Source organism: Sciurus vulgaris, assembly GCF_902686455.1.
Source record: "Sciurus vulgaris genome assembly, chromosome: 12".
Taxonomy (NCBI): domain Eukaryota; kingdom Metazoa; phylum Chordata; class Mammalia; order Rodentia; family Sciuridae; genus Sciurus; species Sciurus vulgaris.
Window position 1 is genome coordinate 13,098,102 of NC_136473.1, and position 13,535 is coordinate 13,111,636.

Consider the following 13,535-nt stretch of genomic DNA (forward strand, 5'->3'; position numbering starts at 1 on the left):
GCAGCAAGTGATGGTGTGTCCTCACACCCTAGGACAAGAAGAAGGATTTAGATACTAAGCTAGATAAAAAATCCAGAAAGCACCTGACCTTTTTCAGGAACTTGGTATGTTCAAATGCCAGTTAAGAAACTCGCTCAGCACAACAGTGTTCTATTGAAAACTTGGTTGATCCTATAGGATTTGGGATGCACATCAGGGTCATTTGGCAGACAAAATGGCAGTTATAACCAGGATGGTGTCATCATGTCAAGCTGGATCTCTGAGCAGTTAGTCTTTGGGAAGCAACAGGTGGTAGAGGAGGGGAGAATCGACCTTAGTTTACTTCTTAGCTCAGCTGTATCTAAGTCTTAATCCAGTCAGACACAGAGAAGAGGGGAATGAACTGAATCTCCTGCCTCCACCGTAGGATGTGAGTTCCAGTGCCTGAAACTCAAAACTGGAAGTAGAAGCCAACGTGAGCTTCCTTTTAGACAAGAAGATACATACCAAAACAACCAATGGAAAGGTTTAAAATATTTTCTTTGGGGGAGGGGGAGGGAGATCAAAGTACTTTTTGGGTATGGTGCCCTATTTAACTGTTGACTCTAAACTATGCGTCCGAGTGATAAAACTGTAAAATGTGAAACACTGGAAACCAGTCTCAACAAGCAAGGCCAGTAAGGTAGACTTGGGATGACTTTGGGGGGTGGTTTTTGCTTTTAAAATGCAAGATTTTGAGCAGGCTTACATATTAAATTAGGGGAGGTGGCTCGATGGAGATATATGGTGTAGGATGTAAGGATTAGGATATAAGATATAAAGGAAACAGCCTGGGTGCACATTATGAGGGTTAGGATGTTTAGAGAGCCCTCACTCAATAATTTCATCTTTCTAGTGAAGTTAGAAATAAGATCATCTTGAGAGATTATTAAGTTAGGGGCAGATGTAGAAGAGAATGGAGTAGAAGCTGATGCAAAATCAGATTGCAGGGCAGCATTCACCCAGTTGTAGTTAAGTATCATCCTTTTAGTTGATAGAGATTTGTTTTCCTCTAGAAGACTGGGTGTGGGAGCAGAGACGTCAAATGATTGAAATAGTTTAACACTAAAGTAGGCAAAATGACAAGGCCCCTGTGGACATCATCCTACCCAGGAAGCCTGGTCACTATGCCTTGCTATTCCCCACACTACATTCCTGTAGTGGCATCTGGTTGGCCTCTGGGAGCAACTAATTGAATTGAAAAGGAACTTCGACACACCTAGAATTTGACTTGCAAGCTAATGTTTATCTTCATGCTTCTTGATCGTCTTTGTCCATCACTCCTTCCTAGTTATCCTGAACTTCTGAGTTTTTAGGAATATGGAATATATTGAGAAACCAGAGCCAATTGCTTTGAAGTTTTAATGAAGGGGTATAAATCTGGCTTGAAATGAGGCAGGCAGAGTGCCTTCAACTCACTGCCCAAACAGATAAAAGACCCCCTAACATACACACCCTTTCTCAGGTTCTTCCTAAGCATCTTCACACACTTAGGGTGTGAGAGCTTTCTAAGCATTTGGCGGAGACTTCCTTTCCCCCATGCTACTTAATCATAGATTTTCCAAGAGAACCCAGTAATTGCTGTCCCCATGTTCCAAATCACTAGTGATTTTTGTATATTTGATGTCTCTATCATCCTGGCCTAAGGGGTAGGATAGATGGACAGAGTTTCCAACTCAGATATATAACTTCTTTACTTGATACTCTTTGATACCAATATCTCAGACTTAAAATCCAAAATGCAGCCTTTGCTTTCTTCTGACCACAGCTCTTCCCCTGTTTACCCTACCCATGATAAAGGCCTTCATTTGGGACCCATGACTGATCCATCACTTTCCATTACTCTAATTCACCTACCTGTAAGTTCCTGTGACTTTTTCTCTAAATATGTCTTGAGTTCATCCCTGCCTCTCCACCTATCCTTCCTCTTGGACCAGGCAGATGCTATAGTGTTTCACTGCTGAGCTATGGAAACTTCTGATTGCTCGCTTTACTTTTACTATGACCCATCTCTTGACTCTATAAGGGAGGACATCAGATCTTAAAATGAAGACTGCTATGTCATCTTCCTGCTTAAAACCCTTCACGGGTTTCTTGTTGCAATGGAATGGCAGCCTACATTGGACTGCAGGCAGAGAAGTCTTCCACTTTCAGTCCAGCTACCTTCATGTGGAGCTGATCTCCCCTGGCTTTTGGTATTGGGGGTTGAATCCAGGGTCGCTATACCACTAAGCCACACCCCTAGCCCTTTTTATTTTTTATTCTAAGACAGGTTCCTACTAGGTTGCCCAACTGGCCTCAAACTTTCAATCCTCCAGCCTCAGCCTCTGAAATCACTGAGATTACAGGTGTGCACCCCCACATCCTCTAAACATCTTTTAAAGTAATGTATAACTCTGTGGTTCTGGATTTTTTTTTTTAGCAGTGATTTTCCTGACACGTTTTCCTAATACGGACCCACAGTAAACAGGTAACACTGTGATCATTTGTTTCACAGCCACATAACCAAGGTCACTGGCGGCCTCACACAGTAGGGGCCTAACAACCCTGTCTTGCCAGCTCCACATTTTAGGGTCTGTTACAACATCCACACTTCTTAATACTAAATTCAGTATTGAAATATTTTGTGCTGTGAGTAACCTAAAAGCAAAACTATCAAGGGCATTAAACAGCGTCGCTGGCTCTTTGCGGTACAAAATCCGTGGATATTTGTCACCGCCTGCAGCAACAACTTGCACGGGTCTTATGGGTGGTGGACTGGAAACTGAGGCACTTCTATCTTTCTCTTTAGTGCACTGCTTTCTTGCTTGTTTGTTTATAGAGGATAGAGGAAATGAGGTTTACTTGCTTTGAGAGGAGAGAGAGACCCCGCTTATCAGACAGAAAGAGACTTTGCTTAAGAGAGAAACTTTGAGAGAAAGACAGGCTTTGCTTAGAGCTTAGAGGAGGAGACTTGCTATGCCTTAAAGTCCTGCATCCTGTGAACTAAGGGTGCGTCTACCTAAGGTGCCCTAGTGATGCGTCTCAGTTCTCCGTTCTGCGATCTGCCTTCCGCTGCTGCCCCTACTCGCTGCTGCCTGCGTGTGCCCTTCTCCTGCTTTTCTGCTAATGGCTGCTGTGCGTGTGTTTCCTTTCTTCTGGCTGCTTTTCATGTCTCTGTCTCACTCCGCCTACGCTTCTATCACCTCCAGGAGGCGGAGAGCAGGGCCATGCCTCTTACGCAAAGATTAGGCAAGACGCTTGGAGCAGGCAATTAGTGCTCGAGAACACATGCACATACATTGTGTGCATGGACGAGAAAATCACCAGAATGTGCTTATGTCAATTAACCTCCTCGCTGCCGATGTGATCAGGCGCCATCTCGGCGCCGCCAACATGGCACAGCCCCCAACAAAACAGGAAATGGGGTTTCACACAGGTGCCCTGAGGAGGGCAGGCTGCAGGGGGTGCTCATCTCAGCTGCTTGGCATCTGTTACAGTTCAGATCAGGAATGTCCGACAGGGTCTGGTGTGTTGGAGGTTTGTCCCCAATGCTGCACCATCCAGGGGTGGGGCTTTGGGGGAGTGATTGGACTGTGAAGACTCCAATCTCAGTGGACCAATCCAGTGACAATGATTTGATGACATTAGAGGGAAGTGGTTGAAACTGTAGGGTAGAACCTAGTTGGAGGGGGCTCTTTGTCCCCAGGCAATTCTCTCTGCTTCTCAGCTACCATGAGGAGAGCAGCTTTCCTCTGCCACAATCTTCCACCATGATGTCCAGCCTCACCTCAGACCCAGAACAATGGAGCTGACTGACCATGGATGAAAACCTCTGAAACTAAGAGCCAAAACAAATCTTTCCTCCTCCAAGGTGTTCTTGTCAGATATTTTGGTCACCACAACAGAAATATAACAGCATTGTTGTTAAGGACCCAGGCGTGCTGGGCCACATGCTTGTAATCCCAGCAACTCAGGAGGCTGAGGCAGGAGGATTGTGAGTTCAAAGCCAGTCTCAGCAAAAGTGAGGCACGAAGCAATTCAATGAGACCCTGTCTCTAAATAAAATACAAAAAGGGGTGGGGATGTGGCTCAGTGGTCAGGTGCTCATGAGTTCAATCCCTGGTAATAAAATAAAAATAAAAATCATTAATAAAAGAAAGCTTCCCTAGCCTACCTCATATCTTGCTGACAAGAACTGGGTCACCTGTCCATTCCTAAACCAGTCACTAGCAAGGAGGGATGGCTTAAAGTCACTTTCTTTCCTGGAACTTGGGAAGCGGTCAGCCTCTTTGATGCTTATGGCTGTATAAAAGAAAAAAAATCCTAACAAAGTGGGAATTCATTTAAGAAGGAAGGAGCAGGGAAGTCAGTCACTGGTCCCATATTATCCCACCTGGCAGGCAGGCCCAGCCTCCTCTTGCAGAGGATGAAACGTTTGATGAGGAATTGGGCCAGGATCACAGAGTTTGGATGAAAACACAAGTTCAGTCCCCAAAACATGGTGCTTCCACCGCCACCATGTGAAAAGCCAGAATTGAAGCTCTTCTGAAAGGACATCATGGTTTTTAAAAATGCCATTGAAGATTTTCATATGTTCCTTGCCATAGAATTCTCCAAACCAAATTTTACTTCCAATTGAAAAGTGTTATGGTTTGGACGTGAGGTGTCCCCCAAAAGCTCATGTGTGAGACAAAGCAGAAAGGTTCAGAGGAGAAATGGTTGGATTGTGAGAGTCTTAACCCAGTCAGTGAATTGATCCCTGATGGGATGAACTGCAGTGGTGGGGTGTGGCTGGAGGAGGTGGGAACTGGGGCGTGGCTATGGGGTAGATATTTAGTATCTGGAGAGTGGAGTCTCTGTTTCCTGACGATGCTTACCTCTGCCACTCTTCCACCATGATGTTCTGGCTTACCTCCAGTCCCAAGGAATGGAGCCAGCCTTCTATGGACTAGGACCTCTGAAACCGTGAGCCTTTGAATAAAGCTTTCCTCCTCTATGGTTGTGCTGGTCAGATCATTTAGTCATAGCAGCGAAAAAGCTGACTAAGACAAAAAGTATAGCTGCTGTGATTATACAGGACTCAGGGTGGGCACTCAGAATTCCTTCTGAGCTCTGTGCCCTTGGCCCCCTCAGCTGCCTTCGTAGCCTCCAAGGCTTCTGGAATACTTTGAAAATACCAGCAGGCACACGCATCCTGGTGGGCCTAGGACCACCTTAGTACTGGACTAACTTGGGTACCTGCTGGGATGCATTTGCCTCAAAGAGGGTTTTGAAGATTACACACTTGCTTTGTAATGAGGGCTTTTGGCTTTTTGCCACCTATATTTGTGGTGAGGACATCTGCCAAAAGCAGACAGCTGGGTGGAGCCAGAGACATGGCATTGAAGTCCCAAGGATCTGCTCATTGCAAAACTTTCGTTCTTTCAGGCTGCTTTGTTTCAGTTGTGTTTAATGCAGTTACTGAGCAATATTCCCAGAACGCTGCTAATATGGGGCTTATAAGAAGTATGATGCTTCCCAGCCTGTGTTGCCGTCTCATTCTTATCAGCCCATCTTTCATGCTCTGCCTTCCTTTCCTGAATGCGGTGCTTGAGTCCCCGTTTAGAATGCTCCCTGCAAATTTATTTAAATTCCACTCATTCTTCCACTCACGTCCTGACTCTACAGCGCTCCTCAGATCTTCAGGCCTTCCCGTGGTCTCCATCTCTACACGACTTGTGTGACAGTGTTCACGCTTCATGTGGCGTTCACTGACTGCTGCGTTGTGGTAGAAGGTTTTTGCTATGGTATGGTATGATGGTTTGACATGTCCTTTCTGAACAGGCTGTAAGCTCCTCGAGGATAAGAGCCAGGTCTCAAATGGGACCTCAGGACTTTGTGAGAAGGTAGGCACTCAGATTGCCTAGGCCGTCATTTCCACTGCACCAAGGTGGTGTTTGCAAGTTACCACATTACAGAGCAGAGAGTGAGTGTTACAGGAGCTCAGAGGACACGAGTACATAGGACAAGGGTAGGCTTGGGGTGCATGTGAGCCCCACGTTCCCCCTATGTCCTCCTTCCAGTACTGGGGCCTTGTCCTTATCCAGTGAATCTAGGCTGCTCCTGCCTCCAGGTTGCGCAGACTCGTGGGAAAGCAAACAAGTGGAATTCTGAGGCCATGGTGTGCAGGTTCAGCTAACAGTGGGAGGTCCTCGAGGGCAAGTGGGGCTGCAACTGGAACATGGGATGGTCTTCAAATGTGTCTTTTGGACCCTATTCTACTTCACAGTTTTCTGATCTATGGCATGAAGAGGTTGGATTAGGCCTATGACTTTAAAAATAAATGCCATAAACAAGAAAAGAAAAAGAAAAAAATAGCAGGGGGAGGGGGAGAGAAAGTAAGGGAAAGGAAATCTGAGATGATGTGTGTACCAGGAGTAGCTGGGCCCAGACTTGCCACTGTCTAGATTAGACTACATTGCTTTTCCTCACATGAGAATGCTGTTAGAAATTCCCCCAAACTGATCTTTGCCAGCTTTAGGCAAGATTTTTTTCTCTTTTTAGAAAGAAAACCTGAACAACTGGGCTCCATGGGACATCCCTGTAATCCCAGAAACTTGGGAGGCTGAGGTAGGAGGATTTTAAGTTCAAGGCGAGCCTCAGAAACTTAGCAAGAACTTGTCTCAAATAAAGAATAAAAAGAGCCAGGGATATAGCTCAGTGGTAGAGTGCCTCTGAGTAAAATCTCTACTACCAAAACAAACAAACAAACAAAATACAGTAACACACACAAAGAAAGAAAACTTGAGCACACTCATTCTGGGAACATTCCCATGCTTCTTCGTTCCTTTGTGGAACATTTCTCATTGGCGATTCAGTACATTTTTTATATTGAAAATAGATATTTTATTTTGTCTATACAAAGCACACTTTCAAAATACAAATCATATATAATATGTAGGTATAACATATAAAGAAGTATAAATTAAAAAACACATGTATGTAAAATGCCATCGAGTTCAGATTTCTCTCCAAATCTGTTCTGCCTTTCCTGCTCCCTTTTAATGCATGCTGAAGGCTGGAGACAGGGTTGTTAGGAGCGTGAATGCTGGGTCTTCCCTGCAGACATCTCCCAAGCCAGGAGGATCCTTGGAATGAACTGAAAGCCTCAGGTGGCCTCCTGTCCTCTGTAAACTACAAGTCGGAATGGGGACGGAGTAGAGTCCAGCAGAGAACTGTCCTGGGTCAGTGTGAGTGAAACCAGCAGCCTTCATGGACCCTCCAGCCTCCCACGAGTGCTTCAGTAGCTTGGATTCTGGGAAGCAGGCCCCTGGGTCCCTCAGTGGTGTCTGTCCAGGCACTGGAGAACCCACCCACTCAGACAAGCGGTGCCTGGGCACGGTTCATACGGGTCATCACATTTGATGATCTTGGTGGACTTTTTCCTGGCGCCCAGCTCCCTGTGTATCTTCCGGGTCTTCTTCAGCTAAAGCAGAGCTGGCTGCTTGGCTCCATACTTTGCTGGGCTGGTTTCCTGGAGTTTCAGAGTTTGGGGGAGCAGTTTCCCTAGTCTTCCTCTCTGCTGCCACTCGCCAGAGTCATTGGCATCACTTCCATATTCTCCATTTCAACAGCACTTGGCTGGGAAGTTTGTCTGCAAAGATGATTCACAGGTTTTGAAAAGAGGAGACAGTCATTCTCCAGTCAGAGATACTTTTTATTCAAAGTGTACATCCAGCACTAGGTGGGGTAGGGGGGTGGGTCACATAAGCAGACATGGGCCCTGCCGGCAAACATCATAAAATACCTAGTCCACAGTGGTCTGTGTTGTTCAAAGACTGGCAAAAACCTAAAGTGCCTAAATGTGCACATGATATTTAAATCCTATTTCGGTATTCTTGATTCCTCGTCTGCAAAGATTCACCAAAGATGCTAGAAAAATTCACACCATCCCTGCCCTTGCTTCCCACTGGCTAAATCCTCTGCCTAAAAAGCAGTGCAGATGGTCTGGGCAAGAAAAGGTAAGAGTAACCAGTGGCCTGGTTGGACCAGGCTCGATCATGCTGGTAAAAATGATTTAATAGTCATGAAGCTTTTAAAACAGTTTTTAGTGTTTAAAAAGTATTCAACAAATGAATAAATAAGTCAGTTCCTGAATAATAAAGTCGAGGGAGACAGAGTCCAGTTGCATTTGCCTGCTGTCATGGAGCTACCTGCTTTAGGCCCCGAGGGTCTGCCTCAGCACTGTTCCACGGCTTATGAAATGTCCCTCCTGGGGATGAGCAGCTTTCTAGGCCGTGCCAAGACAAGCAGTCTGAGTTCCTTGGAGCGAGAGCTAAACTATATATCAGGACTTTAGGTCGATTTTCCAAAAATAATTTGATAAAAACCAATTTGTTGGATGGCAAATATACCTATTATCCAGTTTGAAAAAAAAAAAAAAAACCAAAACAACAATATTTTCCTCTAATGAGCATATTTATTGATTGTATATATCAAATATATTCTTCTAAATATATTTTTAGGAATATATTTAATGTATTTTTTAGAACGATACCATGGACATTCATTTTAATATAGTCAATGAATGTATTTAGTAATTGTTAATTCTTAAGAATATAAATCCAATGACAGCATTTTATGTGAAAATTATAACAGTATTTTGAAAGTCCTTTAAAAAGTAACTTTCTATTTTGTCAACATTTAGTATTTTTTGAATTATTTCAACAAATTCTTGAGTAATAAATAAACCTTAGTTTGTTCACTTCTAAATTCTTTATTAGATGTGTTATATTTCTTATCAGTTGGTCTGGCATTATCAGCTTTTGAAGATTTACGCAAAGTTTTAGATGATTGCTTTTCATTTTGGCTTGACAGTAGCATTTCATGGAATGTTTATTTTGTCAAAATCAGGCTCAAAGGGTCATAATTTTTATATTGACATAATATGTAATATTTTATTAATAGAAACTAAAAATGAGTTTTAACAAATCTTACATCCATTCATAGAATAATGCTGAGAAGAATTCAGAGCAGCCTATCAATATGAAATGCTGAAATACTGATTCTAACTGTCAGAAATACAAAATGGGTGCTAATGTGTCACTGGGGTTTTAATAAAATGATAAAATGCCTAAATATTAGAAAAATGAAAATATAAAAACAAATGTCTGCCTAGTGCAGTGGCACATGCCTGTAATCCCAGCAGCTGGGGAGGCTGAGACAGGAGGCTCACAAGTTCAAAGCCAGCCTCAGCAACTTAGCAAGGCCCTAAGCACCTTAGCGAGATACTGTCTCTAAAAAATAAAAAGGATTGGGGATGTGGCTCAGTGGTTAGGTGCCTGAGTTCAATCCCTGGTACCAAAAACAAACAAAAAAACCCAAAATACAAACGTTGACAAAACCTAGACTTTTCATAAATGCTGAAATGCAGATTTCAGTGATTAAAAATATGGAATTAATTACTGGTGAATGAACATATTCAGAAGAAATCATTTAGTAAGTACATATGAGAAGAATATATTCATGACTATGTCATAAGAACTGGTACAAATTGTGTATTCATCCAATTAGGCACTGGGTGCATTCTTTCTTTCCTTTTGGGGTGGGTGTGGGTGCTGGGCTTGAACCTATAGCCGTGCACCACACACTCTAAGCACATGCTCTATCCCTGAGCTACACGCCCGGCCCCATTCTTTCTGAGCTGGTATTTTGGCAGATTGGCCCCCACATGGCCGACCTGGTTTCTGCTGCTCCCATTCAGAGCAGGGGTCTGAGAACTGTGGGCAGTGAATGGCACTCTCGGGCTCTCAAGGGCTGGCTTAGTCCTGCTCCGCTCTGATGCTCCTTTTGGCTGATACAGAGGGGCCCCCGTATGAGAGAAAGGGATTCTTCTCTGCAAGGCATCCCAGAATTATTCTGATATAGCTCTTTTCTCCTGGGAAGAAAGAACCTGGTCCCGTGGTTTCTTGTGCCACTTACCTTAATTTGATGTAAATCACCAGGGCATACACCAACAACACTACAAAAATTGTGACGGATGTGGAGATGATCACTGTAAAACAACAAAACCAAGCTGAAACCCTAGGAGAATCCCAGGAGCACATTCATTGCTAAGACTTGGCAAATTCTTGGCAACTTACATTCTTAGAGAGCGATCTAAATCCCATTAGCTTGCTGTTACTAACATTTGAGGGCCATGCAGTTTGATCTATTCCACATCTGGGCAAAAACATTCTTTTCTGCTGAGGCTGATGTGCTGAACTGTCCCCACTCATGTCATCTCATACCCTTGTACCTGCTTTGTCCTTGGGCAAAGAGCCTGGGGTGCAGAACAGGGATGGGAGGAAGTGAGGAGGAAGAGGAAAAGCCTCCAGGACCAAGCTGGGTGATGGGGGGAGCAGCAGGAGGAGACCTGCAGCCCCTCCTGCTAAATCCAAGGGGAAGGAAATAGGGAAAGGCTCCTCCTACCCTGGGGCAACACACAAGCACGCAGGATTATTTTCCTTCCAATCCCATCATTGTTTCTTTTACATTTACAACTTTTTATGGCAGAGGAAGAACAGCAGGAGAAAGGAGAGGTGTTACAGGTAAGAAGAGGGGAAGGTAGTGACTAAGGGGAAAACATGTTTTCACTGTCATAAAAGGAATGGCATGGGGTGTGGGGTCACTCATGGACATGGGATCAGCAGCCATGCCTTTGCCTGAGAATTACCAGAAGGAAGAGGGGAGTCTTTACATGTGAACAAGGGGTCTTGGCCGGAAGGCGGTAGAACAGAACTATTGTTCCAAATGCTTGTGGATTTGGCCAATTCACCTTACTATTGTGAAATCTCGCCACAAAAATCACCTGTCGGCCCTGCAAGCAGATGACAAGGCTGAAGCACCAGTCTCACTGAGGAACACAAGTCACATACAGCTCAGGCACCAAGTCCACGCCTTGCATACCAGGATAAATATCCCAGAGCTTGGCCTTCAAACACAACTAACTCTAGTGCAAAACAGGTGAATACAGACAGGCTTGCAAGGAGTCCTGTAGAACCTCCGTGATTAGAAATGGAAGTTGGCTCCCAAGCACAAGGCCCTGGGTTCAATCCCCAGCACCGCAAAAAAAAAAAAAAAGAAAAAAAGAAAGAAATGGAAGTTGGTTCAGTTTTTCTCAAGGGCAATTCGCTACAGACAGCAAAAGCCTCAGAGAAGCCCAGGTGCTTTGACACTCTAACTACAAGAAATTTATCCTAAGGGAATAGAGAACTATATACAGGGGTATTCACTCAAGTATTGTTTAAAATAATTTTCAAGATGTCAATCTAAATCTCTCTTCCCTAGAGAATCAGTTAAATAAAATATGGCATACCCATAAATGAAATACCATCCAACTACTAAAAATTATGAAATGGATATATATTAAATTATTATGAAATGGATACATATATTATTACGAAATGGATATAATGCATATTATAAATATGTATGAAAAGATGTCTACAATATCATGACTGAAAGAACTGATTAAGATAAAAATGAACCCAAAATAATTTCCAACAAGCCACAGGTATATGCTCAGAAAAGTCTTGAGGGATACAAAGAGCACCAAAGCATTAAGTAATGGTGGGATTATAGATAATCTCCATTTTCATCTTAGAAAATATTTATCATTTTCCTCATATTTTTACACTGACACTGTAATCAGAATAAACAGTAAAATTAAACAAAACAACCTCTAAGTAAGCAAACAAAACAAGCATAGAGAAGGTGTTATAAAAGAAATAATAGAAAATAAGAGAAATTAAAGATGTTTTGAATTCTCAGACTTAACATTAATTATCATTTTGACTTATAAAAAGAAGTTTTACTTTTTTTTTTTAAGTAGAAATGTTGTACCCAATGGTAAATGAACTATGTCACACATTGGCTAATAGGTTTGACATGCATTTACTGTCTGTGGAGAGGTTTATGGGAAAAGGCGAGTTGAGAGAAACTATGGTTCTACTTTCACAATGTTTCTTCCTGTTTCGTTTTGAATAAAAATAAAAACTGTAGAAATCACAAGCAAGAGAGAGGCAGGCTCTTGGGTCAATGACAAAACAAAGCCATTTGAATTCAATGACTTAACTCAGGTCTTGAGCCTCTGTTTTGATCATAGCCAAGCAAAGTTGGTAAAGAAATGGAAGCCAGAATCATGGGTTCACCTGATAAGTTCTCCATCCTTTTGCTTCCTGTAGGGGGTGGATTGGAGAAAAAGGAAGAGGAGAGGAAGGACGGAGGGGGAGAAGTTGATGCTTGTGCAGAAGGCCACCTGGGCCAGGGGCTCCCCCATTTTCTTCAGCCTTGGTGCTGCGTCTAAGCTGGAGAAGGCAGCTGAGATGCCAGCACCACCGCCCAGTGAGGATGGAGAAAGTCACTCCCTGGCAGCTCCTCAACAAGCCAGGCCCGGCACAGGTTAGCAGCGCCCACCACACCGAGACCACAGTGCTGTGTGCCTGTGTCAGATGGAGATGGTTTTGAAGGAGGTCATCACTCATTGCTCCTGGGAGGTGTTTCTTTTCTCCCTCGCTGCCTAGGCAACGCTGAGTGTCAGGTTCAGGGTTGGGAGAGTAGCCCAGTGGTAGAGCGCTTGCCTAGCACATGTGAGGCCCTGAGTTCCATCCCCAGTATTACAAAAAAAAAAAAAGGAAAAGAAAGAAAAGTAGTGTTGGGTTTGAACTAGACAATAAATAATTGTTTGGAGTTCAACCTTTAAAATTCCAAAAACTGGGCTGGGGCAGGAGCTCAATGGCAGAGCATTTGCCCAGCACATGTGAGGCCCTGAGTTCAATCCTTAGTACCACATAGAAACAAATAAAATAAAGGCATTCAGTCTGTACACAACTATAAAAAAATTAAAAACAAAATTCCCCAAACTGAGGTAAATCTGCCTTTCATTGCAGCATGGGACAATATCTGGTACAGAATAGGGACTTAATTTATACTGAGAATGGATGAGTGACATGAAAGGAGCAGCTCCTGCCAAAGGCCAAGCAAATTGTACAAAAGACTAGAAGCGGAGGAACGTTCTGGAAAAAAACTCTTCGCTCCTAGTGTACTAAATGGGCGTGGCTGTGTGAAGGTTGCTGTGGTTTGCACGCTAACCTCTCATTTTATAATCAGGCCTCATTAAGGGCCAGAGATCAGATTGAAAGAATTGAATAAAGTTACTGACAAAAAGGACTACCAAGTAAGTTGGTATGAATTTAAGAGAGTGGAACTATGAACCACCTTTCTTAAATATTTATTAAAAGGCAAAGCCCTCCAATTCACTTATTCACTTGCTCACCCATTCAGTATTTATTGAGCATCTGCTATGGCCCATTTTCTGCTGAGTTAAAAGGGCAACTTTTTAAAGCAATGATAGTCATTCATTTAACTCACTTTAAAAAACCAAAATTATGATGATATGGGTAGTATCAAAAGGTAGAGTAAAACATCAATTTACTAAGCAACCATGACGATCAAAGCATGGTTAATATTTTCCTACAGAGATGAGCGCCACTGATTGCTTACTCATGCAAAAATAA

General features: G+C 43.2%; 2 protein-coding genes across 2 annotated transcripts in view; one reads left to right on the forward strand and one right to left on the reverse strand.

The window, feature by feature from the left end:
- The window catches only part of LOC306642116 (uncharacterized protein), a 238,383-nt gene that overhangs the window by 118,649 nt on the left and 106,199 nt on the right, over positions 1–13,535 (forward strand). The gene's annotated exons all lie outside the window — the stretch shown is intronic.
- Positions 6,841–13,535, reverse strand: part of IL15RA (interleukin 15 receptor subunit alpha) — a 32,974-nt gene continuing 26,279 nt past the window's right edge. Inside the window, 3 exon segments of the mRNA XM_079107540.1 lie at positions 6,841–7,547; positions 7,549–7,633; positions 9,961–10,033. Coding sequence (XP_078963666.1) covers positions 7,395–7,547; positions 7,549–7,633; positions 9,961–10,033 — 311 coding nt within the window. The 3' untranslated portion in view covers positions 6,841–7,394.